The sequence below is a fragment of the Oncorhynchus mykiss genome, chromosome 10, assembly GCF_057628025.1.
Source record: "Oncorhynchus mykiss isolate SJ-2025 chromosome 10, ASM5762802v1, whole genome shotgun sequence".
NCBI classification, from domain to species: Eukaryota; Metazoa; Chordata; class Actinopteri; order Salmoniformes; family Salmonidae; genus Oncorhynchus; species Oncorhynchus mykiss.
This window is the reverse complement of record NC_143031.1, coordinates 72,907,088-72,928,699: the sequence shown is the minus strand read 5'-3', so window position 1 is coordinate 72,928,699 and position 21,612 is coordinate 72,907,088. Positions and strand designations below refer to the sequence as shown.

The 21,612-nt window shown below is 42.1% G+C and overlaps 1 protein-coding gene and 1 long non-coding RNA gene across 2 annotated transcripts; both read left to right on the top strand.

Moving 5' to 3' along the window:
• Positions 1-84: 84 nt before the first annotated feature.
• On the top strand, positions 85-1,955 carry LOC149980189 (uncharacterized). Its single transcript, XR_016483930.1, has 3 exons — positions 85-899; positions 1,337-1,534; positions 1,814-1,955. It is a non-coding gene; the product is annotated as an uncharacterized LOC149980189 (long non-coding RNA).
• A 497-nt stretch (positions 1,956-2,452) lies between these two features.
• Positions 2,453-6,335, top strand: LOC149980188 (ubiquitin carboxyl-terminal hydrolase 37-like). The gene is made up of 8 exons (XM_090188558.1): positions 2,453-2,457; positions 2,568-2,700; positions 2,810-2,946; positions 3,125-3,224; positions 3,354-3,433; positions 3,617-3,867; positions 4,315-4,396; positions 5,227-6,335. Exons 1-8 carry the CDS (start codon positions 2,453-2,455, stop codon positions 5,237-5,239), a joined length of 801 nt encoding a protein of 266 aa, XP_090044684.1. The 3' UTR covers positions 5,240-6,335.
• The last annotated feature ends 15,277 nt before the right edge of the window (positions 6,336-21,612 follow it).

Below are 21,612 nucleotides of genomic sequence, written 5' to 3'. Positions count from 1 at the left end.
ACAATATTGTATGTATACTGCATAACTTTGCTCTTCAATAAAACAGATTTGTTCATTGAACAATATATTTTAAAATGTTATAGATTGGGTTGCCAGGTGGTGGTGTCATACATGACCGATGACATCACAATGGTCTTAAAGCCAATTTGAACAATGGGTTAATGTGGAAATGTATCAGTCTTCATTGGTTATCGACATGGCTTGTTTCTGCTGGTGCAAAAAGGTATGAAATCAGGTCATTTAATCAATGAACAACTACTATAATTCTGGAGTAGTATGTTTCTCTTAAACCTAGTGGGAAGAATAAAAGTAAAATTACATTCTGATTGACGAATACGTAAAAAGTGTACATGAAATGTACATGAAGTTCTGCTATTGCAAATGTCACTCAATGTAACCTGTCTATACTGTGTTATTTGAGGTTTAGGATAGATCCCTATGATTCTCCATTTAGGCCAACCTCTTCCTACTCTTATGACCCCCTCTTCCATTGGCTGGGGATCTGGGGGGAAAGTATTTAGCACTATCACATTTTCTTGTCAACAGAAAAAACGTCAGAAAGCAAATTCAGTTGATGTGGAGCAGAAGACAAGAAAGAAGAAGGAGAGGGGCACTTCATCCCCCTCTCCAATTCCATCTGACCGTTCTGAACGGAATGGCTCCGCTATCTCTGACCCCTCACCCTCTGACCAACTCTCCTCCCTCCATCCACCTCCCTCTCCTGTTAAATGTTCCTCTCAGCCTTGCTCTCCTGCTAAACAACTCTTTGTACCCCGGTCACCTGCCAAAAACCCTTCCCCAGTGAATTCCTCTCCAGTGGTGTCCCACCCTAGTTCTCCCTCTCCTACCAACCCTCTGGACCGTCATGGAGACACCAGTCAGGAGGGCACAACAGTCAGGTAATCCAAACATAAAGTACAGTGCCATCCTAGAGTCTCTTTGGAGAGTTGGGTTTAGTGCTACCAGACCAGGGCCAGTGTTAATCAACAGTATGAGTGCTAATCTAGGATCAGGTCCTCTCTGTCCATAATAATCTGATTCATTGATCCATGATCTAAAATGCAAAACTGGTCCTAGATCAGACTCCTACTCTGAGACACTTGATAAACACAGTCCCAGAAAGTTATTTTCCTGAAACTTTTAGCCTCTTCTGTCTACATCTAGTGGATAAAGAGAGTACTAACCTATTGGCCTGGTCTACTTGGTACACTGCATTTATATGGACAGCTGTACTAAGCTGTGTTTATAGTACAGTACAGTATTTAATAGAGAGACTGTGTAGAGTGATAATATCTCTGTGTTGGAGGCGTTAGACCTGTTTCTCTCCTTCCTCCAGACCTCTGTCTCTTCAGGAACACTCTAGTCCAATGCCCCAGAGACCAGTCTCAGCCACCAGAAGCATGACTCTTCCCAGGGCCAGCTCAGCCACCAGAAGCATGACTCTTCCCAGGGCCAGCTCAGCCACCAGAGGGTCAGAAGAGACCCAGGGGGCCAGAGGAGAACGGGGGGAACTGGTCAACATGGAACTTCTTGGGTAAACCACAACACACTGCAAATGCATTGAATATACGTTCTTTATTGTTTAGAGATCAGTGTCTGATATACTATTGGGATAAGGCTTACTATCGAGCATGTCCGTTTTATTAGATATTTATAAACCCATGAATTATGTCAATCTTGGTCTAAAGGACATCCACTTCTTTGTGTTAAATATAATGTATCCCTTATCCCCTGCCATTATCATCACTTTATAGAGATGTGAAGGTTATGATTAATCTCTATGTGTGTACTGATGGCTGCTTCTTCTTCACAGGTTGCCTAACATTGGCAACACTTGCTTCCTTAACGCCACCCTGCAGTGCCTCCTGGTCCTGCCTTCCTTCTCAAAGGAAATCCTGCACCAGGAACAACTTTGGAGCTCCTCCCCCTTCTCCAATCTGCTCAGGTAAGGGAAGGCTCAAAAGCAGACACTCACCCCACACACCCATTAATTGTGGTCATAAATTAAAGAAGGGACACTCTTTTCACGCCACTTCTACAGAAAGGGATTGTCGTAGCAGGTTAGGAGAGCACTTTCACTAATCCTAACCCTTTTCCTAACCTTAACCACTTCATATTTTGCTGTGTATTGTATTTATGATTTATTTTCCAGTTTCTTTTTGTTTTTGGAATCTTCATAACCAAGAGGAACAACAATGACACACTGATTATGATGTTGGCATTTTGTAGGCCAATTTGGAAAGTGTAGAATGACTACATGACCCATAATGCTCATTGACTGAACATTCCACCTTACCGTGGGAAATTTGGTAGATTTTTAAAATGCTCTGGAATTTAGAGCAGTATCCAAACCAAATATCTTAGGAGAATAAACAACACATTTTTGTTGTTTGGCTTCATTGTCTGTCCTCAAAGATGAAATTGCATCGAATCGAATGAAAAATGTCTAATGATGGGGTGCCACTAGATACAACATATTTGTATATACTCATCTGCCTCTTCAGGCGTAAGCCAGTAGGTTGACACCATCCAGTCAGCTGCTAACTTACTCTCTGTCTCCCCTACAGGTGTCTGTCTGATGTGCACCGTTCGGGTTTACCTGACAGTGTGGCAAACCAGGCCTCAAAAGCAGACCTCATGTGGAAGGTCAAGTACTCCTTGTCGGGATACGATTTGAAGTATCTGGGGGACACGCAACAGGTAACTGAGGCACTACTCTCAGCACTACGAGTGCTCTTCTTGCAAGGGTTCATTTTCTCTTTTTAATTTGCTTTTATCTTGGTGTGTTTCTTTCTCTTCCTCATCATAGGACGCACACGAGTTACTTGTCAATATGCTGTGCCAGCTGAAGGAGGAGGGCATGATTCTGAAGACACTCGGGATGAACTATACCTGCCCTGTTTCCCAGCTGGAGTTCCAGCTTGTGTCGGTGCGCACATGTACCAGGTAAGAGATCCCATTGGTTGTAATGTATCTTCTGAGAACAGGATCTTTCTATATATATATATATATATATACAGTATATATTAATATTACAAAACACATGGCATAACAGAAACATTGTAGAGACCTGAAACAGAAACAGACTTGATGCATTTTTCTTCTCTTTGTCCTGCTTCTGAAGCTGTGGGCGCGAGTCGTCCACCAGAGAGGACTACAACCACCTCTCATTGGACATCAGCCCTGAGCGCACCTTGCTGAACAGCCTAGCACTCACTTTCAAAGTCAGCACTTAGGGCTCAGCCCTGCATGTAGAGACTAACACCCAGGGCAAGCTGCCCACTGCCTCAGAATACGCTATCTTATTATTGTAGTGGTATCATTCATTATGTAATGCTTTTGTTTCTAACCAGAGTGAACAGGTTGAATTCACATGTGAGGGCTGTAAAGGCCTCCACGCCTCAAAGGTGGAGCAGTTCCACACACTGCCTCTGTGAGTTGTCCCTTTATAACCTCTCATAGTACTAGCAGTGTTTAATGTCCTGAGCCTTTAGGAGTAGTTACCTTCCTGAGCAGGTTGTAGGAGCACCACCAAACAATTTTCACTCATCTGTTATTTTGTTGACTGGTTACATTATCTGTCTGTTCATCTCTCTTCCTCTCTGTTTCTGGGCAGTGTGCTGGTTCTGCATCTGAAGAGGTTTGGAGGACCTGGGGGGTTGGAGAAGCTGGAGGCTCCTCTTTTGTTTCCTTCGGAGCTGAGGCTCTCCACCCTCTGTGGGGACATGATGCCACACCTGCACAGTGCCAGCCCACAGGCCCTCACCAACCAGGCCCCCAGCATCCAGGGGTCCATCCCCCAGACCCTCGCCAGCCAAGTCTCCAGACCACCTGGAGAGGCCAAAGACAGCGCCCTCTGCTGTTCAGGTAGGTCATGGCACCATAACACTATTCTTGCTCCAACACCACACAAACCACCCACTCCCAAAACGGTCCTGCTGACAGAGAATCTGGAAGCTGCCATATAAAATGTTTCTCAGACATCTTTAGTGATGTATGGGAGCTGTTTTAGTCCAGAGCAAATCAGACAAGTGACCACGTTTTCACAGCTCCTTATATGTATATTTGACCCCTCAGGTTCAAATGAGCAGGAACCAGGGAAAGTGCTGCTGACAGCCTCAGTGGTGAGAAGAGAGAGAGAGATAGAGAGAGAGTGAAACCAGTGAAAAATAAGTTATGACAGGACACTGAGATAGTTATGAAGAGTACACGATGTAGTAGACCTGTAGTAGACTAGTACTGTAGTAGACTGTAGACAGTGTGGTGGACTGTAGAGGAAATGAGAATCCTATGATCACATGTGTTTTCTTACAGAAGCAGAAGCCAGTACAGTCAGTGAATGGTTACTACCAGCTGACTGGCGTAGTCTCTCATTTGGGAGGCTCCGCAAACTCCGGTAAGTAAATACCATCAAACACACACATGCAGATGCACAATACATATGACATCAGCTGAATTCCAAATCACTCCCTTCTCCTTGGATCTCAAGTTGCATGTTCACGTGTGCCTCTGCCGTATACACAAGCATCCCAAAGCTGAGGGAGTGAAAATTATCGAGGGTGAAGGCCAGGGATCATCAACTAGATTCAGCCTCGGGTCCATTTTTTAGCCAGATGGGAAGGGGTGTGGAACAAAATTACAAATAATTTGTAGACTGCAAATATACCGTAGGAAGGCCAAACAGATATAATATTTGACTAATTTCAAACCTTGCTTACATTTGTGTACAACCACAAATATCTCTTTATTGTGCGTGGGAATACTTTGAAACAGATTTCCAAAATGAAAATCACTTGGAGCTGATTTGCTGGTGTTTTTACAGTCTTTTAACAATTACGTTTTAATTGGACAGAAAACATAGGGGCCAAATAAAATCACCCTTGGGCCAAATTTGTCCCGCGGGCTGCCATTTGTGGAACCCTGTTTTAGGGGATAATTAGACCCTCCAACAGCCATTTCGGCCAAGCTAGCAAGGCTGCAGGCTTCAGAGTGAAGTGTCATCCCAACAAGCATTGCAATATGTTTAGAGTTTGCTCAATTTAATTGAAAAGAATGGAGAGGCATGCCTAATTTAATGTCATGTGTATTTGTTTATCTCTGATTTCAAATCTTGACACATGTAACAGATAAAATACCTCCAAAATGAACTGTTTAACTGTTACAAAACACTCTATTACCCACAATAGCCTGACCCTTGACCTCTAGTCTGTCTTCCTTGTTCCACAGGGCACTACATTAGTGACATATTGCATGCCAGTGGAAACTGGTTCTGCTGTAACGACAGCCAGGTGTCAATGTCCAATGAAGCCACTGTGCTGAGGACCAGAGCCCGGAGTGCCTACATGCTCTTCTATATGTTCAGGTACTGTTTACTCTCGCCATCTATATTCTTGTGTTGCTATTTATGTGTACGGTTCCTTTCACCCTACAGGGCAATAGAGCGGGAGGCCCCAGCACACAGGGCCTAACAGGGCCACCAGCATCAGCCCCAGCCTAAACAGGGGCAGCACCTGGACCAGCCTCAAAACCCCCAGCCCAGCCTCAACAGGGATAGTACCAGGCCCTGTCTCATAACCCCCAGCCCAGCCTCAACCCTCACACACCTGCCTCAAAATGGGTAGCACTTGGCCCAACATCAACATCAGCCCAGCCACATCAGGGGCAGCACTGGGCCCAACATCAACACACCCAGCCCAGCCTCAACATGGGAAGAACCAGGCCCAGCCTCAACATGGGCAGAACAAGACCCAGCCCCAACACCCTCAGACCTGTCTCAACAGGTGCAGCATTTGGCCCAACTTCAATCATGCTGCTCTTCAACACTAGCATGAACATTCTTTCAGTAGCTTATGTCATAAATACCTGCCCTTGATTTGACTACTTCACCTAATGTATAAACGTATAAAGTATACACAGTAAATGTAGTACACATGTAGATGTGGTGGATAGAGAGTGTGATTATTTAGAGGATATAACATCCCTTCTATTTGGTTTGGTTTGAAATCCTCCTGTTGTGAAATACACTGTGGTGTCTAACCTCTTATTCAGCATGGTCACACCGGAAGACCTGCAATATTAATAAAGACAAGCAAATGTAAGAAAATCCCATTTAAGATGATTCTGTTGACCGTTGTAACTCTTTAACTCAGGAAGATTTATGGTCTGGGATTCAGGCCGGTCCTAACAGGAAACGTGACTAAGGGAAGCAGCTGTAATGGAGCCTTCTAACACCCAATCAGGTCTGGAGGAGGACTGTCACATAAAGATTCAGAGATGCTATGAGTATCATTTGAAGTTACTCTCCAGTTGTATTTGAATAAATACAGACATGAAAATGCTGGGCTACGGATGTGACCTTGGTTCTGTGAGTAGAGTAACGGGTCACCAAACAACCTATGGGAACTCCTTCCCTTTATCGTGATGTGATTGAGATGCTTAATATCAACGATGTTTACAATGACGCCACACCTTTACTGTACCATTGTGACCTGTCACTATTAAAGGCTGTGTGACGTGACATACTGTATTTTCTTATCTCTCACGTACACTCCCTTACGTATTTATTTGTACAGTGAAGCTACAACTTTTCATTTGGCTCTATACGCCAGCGTTTTGGATTGGAGATCAAATGTTTCATATGGGGTGACTGTACAGAATGTCACCTTTAATTTAATGAATGGTAAATAATGTTGAGTGAGAAAGTTACAGAGGATCATACCCCCAAGACATGCTAACCTCTCACCATTACCATTAATAGGGGAGGTTAGCATTTATTATCATACCCCCAAGACATGCTAACCTCTCACCATTACCATTAATAGTGGAGGTTAGCATTTTATATCATACCCACAAGACATGCTAGCCTCTCACCATTACCAATAATAGTGGAGGTTGTCATTTTATATCATACCCCCAAGACATGCTAGCCTCTCACCATTACCAATAATAGTGGAGGTTGTCATTTTATATCATACCCCCAAGACATGCTAACCTCTCACCATTACCAATAATAGTGGAGGTTAGCATTTTATATCATACCCCCAAGACATGCTAACCTCTCACCATTACCAATAATAGTGGAGGTTAGCATTTTATATCATACCCCCAAGACATGCTAGCCTCTCACCATTACCAATAATAGTGGAGGTTGTCATTTTATATCATACCCCCAAGACATGCTAACCTCTCACCATTACCAATAATAGTGGAGGTTAGCATTTTATATCATACCCCCAAGACATGCTAACCTCTCACCATTACCAATAATAGTGGAGGTTAGCATTTTATATCATACCCCCAAGACATGCTAACCTCTCACCATTACCAATAATACTGGAGGTTAGCATTTTATATCATACCCCCAAGACATGCTAACCTCTCACCATTACCAATAATAGTGGAGGTTAGCATTTTATATCATACCCCCAAGACATGCTAACCTCTCACCATTACCAATAATAGAGGAGGTTAGCATTTTATATCATACCCCCAAGACATGCTAGCCTCTCACCATTACCAATAATAGTGGAGGTTAGCATTTTTTTTGGGGGGGGGGGGGGTATGATATTTATACCTCTGTAACCTTCTCACTCATCATTATTCACAATTCATTCATGATTATCTTTAATCATGGAATTATATTCGTATTTACAATAAAAATGACTCCAAAGTTACACAATACATTATTTACTATTACATTTCCATTTTAGTCATTTAGCAGACTTACAATTAGAGCATTCATGTTTAACATACAGTGCCTTCAGAAAGTGGGACCAGGTTGGACTACAGCAGAAATGTTGTTGTGTTACAGACTAAATTTAAAATGCAGTAAATATATTTTTATATTTATACAAAATACCCCATATTTTTAGAAATGTTTGCAAATGTATTGAAAATGAAATAAAAATAAGATTTTACATAAGTATTCACATCCCTAAGTCAATACTTTGTAGAAGCACATTTGGCAGCGATAACAGCTGTGAGTATTTCCTGGTAAATCTCTAGGAGCTTTCCACACCTGGATTGTGCAACGTGACCTTTATTCTTTTCAAAATTCTTGAAGTTTGTCAAATTGGTTGTTGATCATTGCTAGACAACCATTTTCAGGTCTTGCCATAGATTTTCAAGTAGATTTAAGTCAAAACTGTAACTTGGCCACTCAGGAACATTGACTGTCTTCTTGGAAAGCAACTCCAGTGTATATTTGGTCTTCTGTTTTAGGTTATTGTCCTGTTGAAAGGTTTATTAATCTCCCAGGGTCTGGTGGAAAGCAGACTGAACCAGGGTTTCCTCTAGGAATTTGTCTGTTTAGCTCCACTCAGTTTATTTTTCTTCTGAAAGACTCTCCAGTCCTTAACGATTATAAACATACCTTGACATACTGTATGATAGTGAAACTCTTTATCAGTCAACCACAGTGGATTAGAAACACTGGCCACCACGTGACTCCCACCAGCCTTAGTTTGATAATATACTACATGATATGACTCCCACCAGCCTAAGTTAGATAATATAATACATTATACGACTCCCACCAGCCTTAGTGTGATAATATAATACATGGTATGACTCCCACCAGCCTTAGTGTGATAATATAATACATGATATGACTCCCACCAGCCTTAGTTAGATAATATAATACATTATACGACTCCCACCAGCCTTAGTGTGATAATATAATACATGGTATGACTCCCACCAGCCTTGGTAATATAATACATGATATGACTCCACCAGCCTTAGTTAGATAATATAATACATGATATGACTCCCACCAGCCTTAGTTAGATAATATAATACATGATATGACTCCCACCAGCCTTGGTAATATAATACATGATATGACTCCCACCAGCCTTAGTTAGATAATATAATACATGATATGACTCCCACCAGCCTTGGTAATATAATACATGATATGACTCCCACCAGCCTTGGTAATATGATACATGATATGACTCTATATCATATTACATACATACATACCTACATGAACTATTATACAACTCTATAGCTCTACTCTGTTCCACAGGAGGAGAGAAAGCATCACACAAATCATTAGATACAGGGACAGAGTCAAAGGTGGCCCTCTGGTGGACGTAGTACTAACTACAGGTACACCTGTATTGTTGGTGACAGAGACCTGGGTGGATGTAGTACTAACTACAGGTACAGCTGTAGTGTTGGTGACAGAGACCTGGCTGGATGTAGTACTAACTACAGGTACAGCTGTAGTGTTGGTGACAGAGACCTGGGTGGATGTAGTACTAACTACAGGTACAGCTGTAGTGTTGGTGACAGAGACCTGGGTGGATGTAGTACTAACTACAGGTACAGCTGTAGTGTTGGTGACAGAGACCTGGGTGGATGTAGTACTAACTACAGGTACAGCTGTAGTGTTGGTGACAGAGACCTGGGTGGATGTAGTACTAACTACAGGTACAGCTGTAGTGTTGGTGACAGAGACCTGGGTGGATGTAGTACTAACTACAGGTACAGCTGTAGTGTTGGTGACAGAGACCTGGGTGGATGTAGTACTAACTACAGGTACACCTGTATTGTTGGTGACAGAGACCTGGGTGGATGTAGTACTAACTACAGGTGCAGCAGTAGTGTTGGTGACAGAGACCTGGGTGGATGTAGTACTAACTACAGGTACAGCTGTAGTGTTGGTGACAGAGACCTGGGTTGATGTAGTACTAACTACAGGTACAGCTGTAGTGTTGGTGACAGAGACCTGGGTGAATGTAGTACTAACTACAGGTACAGCTGTAGTGTTGGTGACAGAGACCTGGGTGGATGTAGTACTAACTACAGGTACAGCTGTAGTGTTGGGAACAGAGACCTGGGTGGATGTAGTACTAACTACAGGTACAGCTGTAGTGTTGGGAACAGAGACCTGGGTGGATGTAGTACTAACTACAGATACAGCTGTAGTGTTGGTGACAGAGACCTGGGTGGATGTAGTACTAACTACAGGTACAGCTGTAGTGTTGGTAACAGAGACCTGGGTGGATGTAGTACTAACTACAGGTACAGCTGTTGTGTTGGTGACAGTGACCTGGTCCCGGTTACCCAAAATAATATTAAGGGTAAATTCATCTGAGAACAATAGGATCCTATTGTTGAAACGATGGACTTAGACAAAAAATGCTTTTGAGAAACCAAGGCCTTGGACTGTAGAGCTCACAACCACCCCCACAGAGTCCTTCACTGAGCCCAGACACACACCCACGTTGCCTGACCTGTCCACTACCAACAGCTCTACCTTCTTTGAACAGCAGGTGAAGCTGTAGTCCAACCTGGTCGCATTCTTGGACCTGGGGCCTACTGCCCTAGAAGTGTTGAGGGTCCTATTGCCCTGGTATAGGCTGATGCAGATGATTCTTGTCCCACTGACACAGTCGGGGAGGTAGGCAGAGAGCTGCCAGTTTTAGGAGCTGCATGTTAACAGACAGTCAGAGGAGACCACTGAGGTATAATAACAACAGTTTGAGGAGCTGCATGCTAACAGACAGTCAGAGGAGACCACTGAGGTATAATAACAACAGTTTTAGGAGCTGCATGTTAACGGGCAGTCAGGGGAGACCATTGAGGTATAATAAGAACTGGAGACTGTGTCCAAGATGTTGTCGTTTTCAAGGTATTCACGTTCACATACGCAGATTCATGGACGTCTGTATTCGGGTTGCATTCGGTTTACACAGCCCAACATCACATGCTCACTAGCGCTCAGTGGGTACAGGGAGCAGAGCGAGGCTCTCCAGAGGGCTGTACGGTCTTCCCAACATCACATGCTCACTAGCACTCAGTGGGTACAGGGAGCAGAGCGAGGCTCTCCAGAGGGCTGTACGGTCTGCCCAACATCACATGCTCACTAGCACTCAGTGGGTACAGGGAGCAGAGCGAGGCTCTCCAGAGGGCTGTACGGTCTTCCCAACATCACATGCTCACTAGCACTCAGTGGGTACAGGGAGCAGAGCGAGGCTCTCCAGAGGGCTGTACGGTCTGCCCAACATCACATGCTCACTAGCACTCAGTGGGTACAGGGAGCAGCGCGAGGCTCTCCAGAGGGTGGTACGGTCTGCCCAACGCATTTATCGGGGGCACACTACACAGCATTTGACATCTGGTGAATATGTGTATGTGACCAATACAATTTGATTTGATTTGAGCAGCAACGAGATCATTACGTCATCCAAAAACATGGCAGTCATTGAGTGACTATAAAAAGTTTAAAAAACGGCCTCAGCGACAACTATTTGAGATTACAATATTGTTTTGTGCACAAAGGTTCTGACTAAAGTGTCTTATTAGGAATTTTCTAATCTGACTTCCCTATGTGGCTGTGTACGGAAAATCTATTTCTGGGTCGAGTATCTGATAAACTGCAGTACCGAAACCAAACTGTTGGAGCATTCAAAACCGTGCTTCTAGACCAGAATCCTGGCCCTTTGGAGGAGACGCCTGGTAGCCCGCACTGGAGAGTGGTAAAATCTGTCACCTGGAGGGAGGAAGGAAGTTAAGAAGGGGAGGAAGAGGGAGAGGGTATAGATAGTGCAAGAGAGCTTAGTCAGATAACTGACATAGCTGATAACAACTGGTAGCTTACAGCAACCAATTATTTTTCAATCAGTGGCTGTGAGGGAGAGAGGATATGAGAAAAGGAGGCCATTTTAGAGTTTTGAAACAAGACCCTTACTTTGCTGACAACGGACAGGGTTACATCCGTTCCTGACGGGGTGCTAGCGGGCGCCATGAGGCTCACCGCCCCCAGTTACCATGGAGATGTTGGCAGAGAAGGAAGAAGTGAATCTGCGATCGTTGTTGGCTTGGACTGTAAAGGTTCCTTCGGTTCTGCAGGCCATTTCAGTCCCTGAAGGGGACTGAAATGGTGGAAAACTATGGATGAAATAGAGCTTAGACTCTGATGGGTTAAGTAGAGGTAGTATTGATACATGAGGCCTAACTGGTTTGTAGCTTGTCTCTCTTTTCAGTTAAATTGTTGTAACTGGTCTGTAGTTGGTCTCGTTCCTCAGTAAGGGTGTTGTAACTGTCATGTAGCTGGTCTCTCTCTTCAGTTAGGTTGTTGTAACTGGTCTGTAGTTGGTCTCGTTCCTCAGTAAGTGTGTTGTAACTGTTATGTAGCTGGCCTCTCTCTTCAGTTAGGTTGTTGTAATTGGTCTGTAGTTGGTCTCGTTCCTCAGTAAGGGTGTTGTAACTGTTATGTAGCTGGTCTCTCTCTTCAGTTAGGTTGTTGTAACTGGTCTGTAGTTGGTCTCGTTCCTCAGTAAGGGTGTTGTAACTGTTATGTAGCTGGTCATTCTGCAGATGTGTTGAGGTGCTGGTCTCACCGTCTCTCAGGGTCTCTGCACTGATGTAGATATCCACAATCCTCTCTTCCATCTCACCTCTGTCAAACCTTAATGGTCATATCCGACTTGGTATAGATGGACTCACACATTTTCAACAATGTTTATTGACTATAGCCATGTTGCCTTAAAGCAGAGTTTCCTAAACTCGGTCCTGGGGCCCCCCTTAGTGAACATTTTGGGTTTTACCCTACACTACACAGCTGATTCAAATAACCAACTCATCATCAAGCTTTGATGATTAGAATCAGCTGTCTAGTGCTAGTGCAAATTGAACTGGCTGGTCTCTGTCTTGTGTCAGGCCAGTGGTGTTGTAACAGGCCTCTAACTGGTCTGTCTCCTTTGTGTAACAGGATAAAATAAAATATGGAGTCGGGTGATGTTTGCCCTCGATGCTGATCTTGGGTCAGTTTTTCCTCCACTAAATGATTAAGGTTAGGATTGGGGGAGGGGAAGTTGATCCTAGACCTCTATGGACATGGTCGACGGTCTTTTTTGTGTGTTTCAAACTACAGGTCACACAATTATATGATTTTAGTGTTTGCCTAGTTAAGTGTGTTTGTGTGTGTGTGTGTGTGTGTGTGTGTGTGTGTGTGTGTGTGTGTGTGTGTGTGTGTGTGTGTGTGTGTGTGTGTGTGTGTGTGTGTGTAAAATCTTACCTGAAGCAACAGCTCCATGGTGATCATAAACAGCTGAGAGGAATAGATGAGAGAGAGATGGTGTATAGTTTGGCTGGTGGATGCAACAGAAAATAAATAAAGAGATAGAGACTCAAAAGAGTAGAGTAGTTGAGATATACTATAGACAAGATTACCCCGTACAGACATGGAATGATGACAATTGTCACAAATAACATTTCTGGATCTGTGAGAAAGGGGTGTAACAATAACCTACTGTGATAATGCCCTCTCTCTCCCTCTCTCCCGTTCTCCCTCTCTCACTCTCTCTCTCTCTCAAAGGGCTTTATTGGCATGGGAAACATATTGCCAAAGCAAGTCAAATAGATAACAAACAAAAGTGAAATAATGAATAAAAAATAAACACTATACTAACAAAAGTTTCAGAGGAATATAGACATTTCAAATGTCATATTATGGCTATGTAGAGTGTTATACCGATGTGCAAACAGTTAAAGTACAAAAGGGAAGATAAATATAAATGGGATGGCAGGTAGCCTAGTGGTTAGAGCGTTAGGCCAGTAACCTTAAAAGTAGCTGGATCAAATCCCTGATCTGTCGTTCTGCCCCTGAATAAGGAAGTTAACCTGTCTACGATACTGGTTCCCAATTGGGAATCAACCCTCCCACGTGCAGCTGGAACGGTGGCGCATGGAACGCAAAAATATTCTTAAAAATATTTAACCTCCACACATTAACAAGTCCAATAGCTCAAATGAAAGATAAACATCTTGTTCATTTAGCCAGCAAGTCAGATTTCTAAAATGTTTTACGGCGAAAACATAGCACATATATATGTAAAACCACCACCAGACACAGCTCATTTCAATAGCCAAAACATGCAATCAACAAACGCAGGATTAAAAAATAAATCGCTCACTAACCTTTTGAAAATCTTCATCAGATGACAGTAATATGACATATTACACAGTACATATTTTTTTTTTTCAATAATATGCCATTTATATCCATAAATGTCCATTTACAGTGAGTTCACCTTCAGAAATTACTCAAAAACGCCCGCAGGAAATCTATGTAGCGCGGCAAGATAACGTAAAATAGACATCATAAACTTTGACTAAATATACATGTTCTACATATAGTTAGAAAGATACACTGCTTCTTTATGCAACCGCTGTGTTAGATTTATTTTTAACGTTACAGAAATCGCACACTATTCCATATTGTGAGACAGCGCTCAGTTCCAAGCTACATTTCCACGTAATGTTGGAGTCAACAGAAACACAGATTTAAGCATAAATATTCCCTTACCTTCGATGGTCTTCGTTCAGAATGTTCTGGAAGGCTTCATACTTACCCAATACATCGTTTGGTTTCAAGTCTTGCGTCTTTGTATTAGCTACTGCTAATAACATCAGCTGAAATGCACCCAAAACGTCCTCTGGTCCGGATAAGTTGCGCATCAAAACTTCAAAATTACACATTATATGTCGACTAAACAGGTCAAACTAAGTGCAGAAGCAAGCTTTATGATGTTTTAGACGTGCAAAACAAACTTCAATTCAATCGCCCATCGTCTGCCCTTCTCTTCAGTGCTGGAAACAAAGGAATGACTGTGACCAATTCGCGCCCATACGCACAGCCTATTCTCTCGTGGCACGCACTAATTTCACTCCCATAGGGTCAATTCTCGCGCGATTTGAACGGTTTGAAGCTCTAATGAAAGAGGACATCTAGCGGAAGAGATAGAAAGTGTCCCCAGAATCATAGCTGGTTGGGAAGGGTGGGGGCATGACGTCAAAGTTGCTCCAACTTTCATGGCCACAGAAACTAGTTTGGAAGAATGCCTGCCCTGTGAGTTCTGCTATACTTACAGACATAATTCCAACGGTTTTAGAATCTTTAGAGTGTTTTCTATCCAATAATAATTTTTATTTGCATATATTAACAATTTTTGAAAGATTTTTTTTCCAGTTTACTAGGGGTACCCAATCTCTCCAAAGGGGGCGTATGTCTGCCATATCCTCAACAATTAACCCACTCTTCTCTGGGATGCTGTCATTGTAAATGACATATATATATATGTTGGATAAGGTCCTGAATGGTTAGGTGATGATTCCAGCTAGTGGTTAAAGTGAGAGATGAACTCACCATAGAGGTGAAATATAGGTAGTAAAGACTTGTCTATGAGCTCTTTCTCAATTCATCCTTTCTCAATTCCTCCTCTCATCCTCTCTCCTCCCCTCTTTTTAAAAATCATTGGAGAATACAATCCTAGGGGAGGGACCTTGAACCTTCTACTCTAATAGTGTTGAGTGTGTGTTACCTGATTGCTGGTCTCCTGGTCCATTATTAGGAGCAGTGTCTGCTGTCTCTTCTCTCTTGGTGCTGGTCTCACCATCTCTCAGGTTGTCTGCATTGATGTAGATATCCACAATCCTCTCCTCCATCTCACCTCTGTCAAACTTGACCTTTGTGTTCATATCTAGTTCAGCATAGATGACCTTTAACATCTGTTATGTATTGATTGTAACGGCTGCTGTTCATCGATAATGATTAACTGTTTATAATTACGTGATTAAATTAATCAGGTAATTATTAACTCAGCAACCTGGGGCACCATGGGAAAGTTTGGTTTTATTGAGTTTCTTTTTCCAAAATTAACTCAAAGAATATCAGAATATCGATTTTACAACCGTTGTTAATTAATTAATTTCCTCGACAATCTCATCCTGAACGTCACATAATCCGGGAATCTGCACAAACCCCAGTCCCACTAAATAAGTCCGTGCCTCACCAATTTAGTTGAATATTTATTTACTAACAAGCTAAAATGATAATATAAGATACACAAACACACAGTCTATTGATTAGAACGTAGTTTAATGAAACATGTCCCTAGCTGGCCAACACAATATGACACATGTTATACAAAATGGGGATTTAAAAAGAGTGAGAAAGTGAGAGAGCACAAGTGAAAAGCACACCTAGGTACATTTGTAAACCATGCTTAGTTTAGCCCTAACCTCGCCCGAACTGCCGCTCTCATGGGTCAGAATATAATGATGTAATTACGTGTCAAAGGTCTCCGATTTGGCATCTCCTTGTGGACCGAGTTCCTCCTTCTCTGATGGCAGCACTTCTTTGGTTACCGGGTGTAACTCTCTGATTGTCCACACGATGTCAGGGTCCTTTCTCATAGTGGCCTGTTTCCTCGCCCTTGTTCTGAAAGGGAGTCTTCTGAGTATGGTCAGCCGTGTAGCGTAGGAATGAAAGGAGTGTCGACACACGATTCCTTGGAGAGTGGTAACCGGGTGGTCTTGCTTGAATTCAGAGACACAGCTACTCATCCGTAGCACAGATTTGTTAAAAGGTTCCTTTGTCTTCTTCAACCTCGTGTTGTGTTGTGGGGTTACAACTAATAGAATATTGGCTGCAGCACATGGTCACGTAGTCTGTTATGTTCATTCTTAACTCACATGTTTTATACCCTCGGGTCAGAAAGAGGTGTTTCCGTCTTTTTGGCAAGTTCTCTGGGCGTAACTAGTTACGAGGCAAAGTCTGGATTTTACACATATCCAATTTAGACAACTAACGTCACATTTCATCTTTTCAGAAACATTCTATTTGATCTGGACATTTTCCACACAACGTACAGTGTGCAAACTTCAGGTACATATTGTGGAAACTCTTCAAGTTACACTGTTTTTGTTATAACGTCATCGTTTAACTTTTAATAACATAACAAAAACGACATTGATTTTCATATTCCATCTATCGTCATTAACACCATTTTGTCTGACAAAACATATTGTCCCACAGTCCCTTTATTGCATGTTACTGTTCTGAGGTAGGTTCTCCATAGGCCCAACATACATTCCATTCCTCCACAGTAAGAGGACAAAGGGATTTTCTCTGCTGCCTTAAGATTTACAAAGGGTCTCTGCTTCTAGAATTAATGTGGTGGTCTTCCAACATGGCCACCAGGAGGTGTCGTACGTCAATTGCAAGACCTCTATACGTTAAGTCTCTGCTTCTAGTGATATCTCTGTCTCTGAGTCATCTGTGTGTCTCTGTCTGTGTGACTACTGTAGGTGTTAACTCTAGGGAAGTATCAACAAAATGACACGGGTAGTTGTAGCTATGCTAATACAACAAAATAGAACAAGTTTGCATACTGTGTCTGTGCTTGTGTGCATGTGCGCGTGTGTGTGTGTGTGAGTGTGAGAGATTGTTACAGGGGTTATTGTTAAACCATTTTCTGCAGAACAATATAAATCATTCCATGTCTCTACATGGTCATCTTGTCCAGAGTATATCTCAACACAGTCCTCCTGTCCAGGGAATGGGACTTGCTATTTGTGATGATGGACAGGACACTATCATACCAGGAAGATATAGATCATAGAGGGGAAGTGGAGAACAAAGACTAGCTGGTAACATATATTACATATCATATGTAACAGCCCCAAGATAATTCAGGGAGTTTCCAGAACTCCTCCTTCCTTTCACCTTTCTGCTGATTTGGACCCTCTGTTTACTCCCAAATATACATCAACATGTTCAGGAGGTCCAGGACTACAAACATGGGTCATTATAATGTCCAGACAATAGATTTGATACTACAAACTGCTCCAAGTGGATATTGAGGGTGGGTAGTTTTAACCAGTGAGGATGAGATGATAACAGTAACCCCCGGGGCTCTCCTCTACATTTACAGTTTAGCCATTTAGAAGATGCTCTTATCCAGAGCGACTTACAGCAGCAATTAGGGCTAAGTGCCTTGCTGAAGGGCACATCAACAGATTTTTCAAATAGTCGTCTCAGGAATTCTAACCACCAACCTTTCGGTTCCTGGCCCAACGATCTTAACCGCTAGGCTACCTGCCGCCCTTTCTCTTAATGAACCTGATTGGTTGAGGAGTTTTTGAGTGACAGCTAGTTGAACCACTGAAAATATCCACTACACTTCCCTCTTTTGGGACCCATTTCGGGGAACAACAATCAAATATGAGCATTTGATATTGTGCTTATATGTAAATTGACAACATAGACTGACTGTTAAATATTATTAAGTAACATTCTTTGATATCTCTATTACACTCATTGATTGGTGATACAGTCACCTCCTTCCTATACAGTGTATGTAATGGTGGTTTGGTACTGTTGAGAATGTCATCACCAGGCCTCAATTGGAGCATGTAAATATCTGTAGGATTTATTTTAATTGGAAGTTATGTGAATGCACAAAGTCAAATGTACTGAATTCATGTTGAACCTGATGATGTGTGAAACATAACTACTGGTACACAGGAAGTTACAAACAGGAAATAAGTAGGACTTTTATTAATATGATACTACAAACAAATACAACAATAGGTGTGTGTTTGTGTGTGTGTGTGTGTGTGTGTGTGTGTGTGTGTGTGTGTGTGTGTGTGTGTGTGTGTGTGTGTGTGTGTGTGTGTGTGTGTGTGTGTGTTTGTGTGTGTGTGTGTGTGTGTGTGTGTGTGTGTGTGTGTGTGTGTACGTGCATGCAGGTGTGCGTGCGTGTTTGTGAATGAGGGTGTGTGACGGTGTGTGTGTGAGAGAGAGAATGAAGGAGAAAGTTGTGTGTGCTGTAGGCTACTGTATGTGTTACAGTATGTTGTCATGGTGATGTTAAAGCACTTTCTCACAGACCCAGTTGAGTTTGCTGCGACATGATATGTCATTCCATGACTTTCGAGAACTCTGTTCTTTATGTATCTGAACACAGTCCTCCTCACCATATTCTGGTTTGCCACCACCATTATCAGGCTGATGTGGTGACCAATACCTACAGGGTTAAAAACAGTCGTCAGATATCATGGTTAATAGCAGTACCTACAGGGTTAACAACAGTCAGATATCATGGTTAATACCAGTACCTACAGAGTTAAAACAGTCAGATATCATGGTTAATACCAGTACCTACAGGGTTAAACACAGTCAGATATCATGGTTAATACCAGTACCTACAGGGTTAAAACAGTCAGATATCATGGTTAATACCAGTACCTACAGGGTTAACAACGTCAGATAGCATGGTTAATACCAGTACCTACAGCGTTAAAAACAGTCAGATAGCATGGTTAATACCAGTACCTACAGGGTTAAAAACAGTCAGATATCATGGTTAATATCAGTACCTACAGGGTTAAAACAGTCAGATATCATTGTTAATACCAGTACCTACAGGGTTAACAACAGTCAGATATCATGGTTAATACCAGCACCTACAGGGTTAAACACACAACGTCCGATATCATGGTTAGGACATCACAATCCTAAATAATGCACAGAAATGTTTCAGTTTAAATTCAACTTTGCTGACTGCTGCCATCAATGACAATAACCTGTATAGATAAAGGTTGAATGAACTGAAAATTGGAGCCTTATTATCAGAGTAGTTATCATCTCTCACTCTGTGTTCAGTGTTGGTCTTACAGTTGAGTATGGAGAACGTAGAGTATGAACAACACAGAGAATCAGTCCTACTCCTTACACTGTGGTCAGTGTTATTAGAGCAGTAGTATATTACCTTGGGTTGGTCAGTGTTATTATAACAGTAGTATATTACCTTGGGGTGGTCAGTGTTATTATAACAGTAGTATATTACCTTGGGTTGGTCAGTGTTATTATAACAGTAATATATTACCTTGGGTTGGTCAGTGTTATTATAACAGTAGTATATTACCTTGGGGTGGTCAGTGTTATTAGAGCAGTAGTATATTACCTTGGGGTGGTCAGTGTTATTATAACAGTAGTATATTACCTTGGGGTGGTCAGTGTTATTAGAGCAGTAGTATATTACCTTGGGGTGGTCAGTGTTATTATAACAGTAATATATTACCTTGGGGTGGTCAGTGTTATTAGAGCAGTAGTATATTACCTTGGGTTGGTCAGTGTTATTATAACAGTAGTATATTACCTTGGGGTGGTCAGTGTTATTATAACAGTAGTATATTACCTTGGGGTGGTCAGTGTTATTATAACAGTAGTATATTACCTTGGGGTGGTCAGTGTTATTAGAGCAGTAGTATATTACCTTGGGTTGGTCAGTGTTATTATAACAGTAGTATATTACCTTGGGTTGGTCAGTGTTATTATAACAGTAGTATATTACCTTGGGGTGGTCAGTGTTATTATAACAGTAGTATATTACCTTGGGGTGGTCAGTGTTATTAGAGCAGTAGTATATTACCTTGGGTTGGTCAGTGTTATTATAACAGTAGTATATTAACTTGGGTTGGTCAGTGTTATTAGAGCAGTAGTATATTACCTTGGGGTGGTCAGTGTTATTATAACAGTAGTATATTACCTTGGGTTGGTCAGTGTTATTATAACAGTAGTATATTACCTTGGGGTGGTCAGTGTTATTATAACAGTAATATATTACCTTGGATTGGTCAGTGTTATTAGAGCAGTAGTCTCTTACCTTGGGTTGGTCAGTGTTATTATAACAGTAATATATTACCTTGGGGTGGTCAGTGTTATTATAACAGTAGTATATTACCTTGGGTTGGTCAGTGTTATTATAACAGTAATATATTACCTTGGGGTGGTCAGTGTTATTAGAGCAGTAGTATATTACCTTGGGGTGGTCAGTGTTATTATAACAGTAATATATTACCTTGGGGTGGTCAGTGTTATTATAGCAGTAGTATATTACCTTGGGTTGGTCAGTGTTATTATAACAGTAGTATATTACCTTGGGGTGGTCAGTGGGGTGCCATCCACCCATATCAAGTTCCCCTCAATAACAGAGTCAGTCAGACCAATCCAGACTCCCTTGTTGAGGTTGAAGAGAAACTCCTGTTGTTGAAAAAGATAAATAAATATTCTCTCTCTCTCTGTCTCTCTGTCTCTCTCTCTCTCTCTCTCTCTCTCTCTCTCTCTCTCTCTCTCTCTCTCTCTCTCTCTCTCTCTCTCTCTCTCTCTCACCTGTTCCTTATCACTGTTTACGATCACCAGGTCTGCTCCTCTCTCCAGACAGTCCTCTCTGCTCTCCTTCCAGGTTTTAGTATCATCAGACAGGAAGTACCAACTGGATTCAAAATTCTGCCAGCCTTTGACACAGGTTTGTTCTACAAGATGAAAACATGAATTTCTTTCCATTTACCACACAGGATACTTAAGTAAAAAAATTCAGCACACAATAAAGTGTGTGGGATTAATGAAAATGTACTATTGTATGTTTACTCACCGAGATTGGTAAGCCTCCCACTAAGAAAATCTCTCCCAGTCTGTAGCTGGTCTCTCTCTTTAATCAGAAGGCTATAACTGGCCTGTAGCTGGTCTCTCTCTTTAGTCAGGTTGTTGCAACTGGCCTGTAGCTGGTCTCCCTCTTTAGTCAGGTTGTTGTAACTGGACTGTAGCTGGTCTTTCTCTTCAGTCAGATTGCTGTAACTGGCCAGCAGCTGGTTTCTCTCTGTTGAGTTGTGATGATCAATGACTCCATCTGTAAAAGGGAAAAGTTCATCAAACATGTAACTAAAACACCATTGATGATTAAGTATAATTAAGTAGGCTCCTTAATTCTCAGTGACAACATACTAAACTTACAGTAGACAGACAGGCCTATG

Coding starts and splice junctions, on each gene's coding strand:
- LOC149980188 (XM_090188558.1), top strand. Junction 2,701..2,809: donor ATCTGGGGGACACGCAACAG/GTAACTGAGGCA, acceptor TCCTCATCATAG/GACGCACACGAGTTACTTGT. Junction 3,434..3,616: donor CAGTTCCACACACTGCCTCT/GTGAGTTGTCCC, acceptor GTTTCTGGGCAG/TGTGCTGGTTCTGCATCTGA.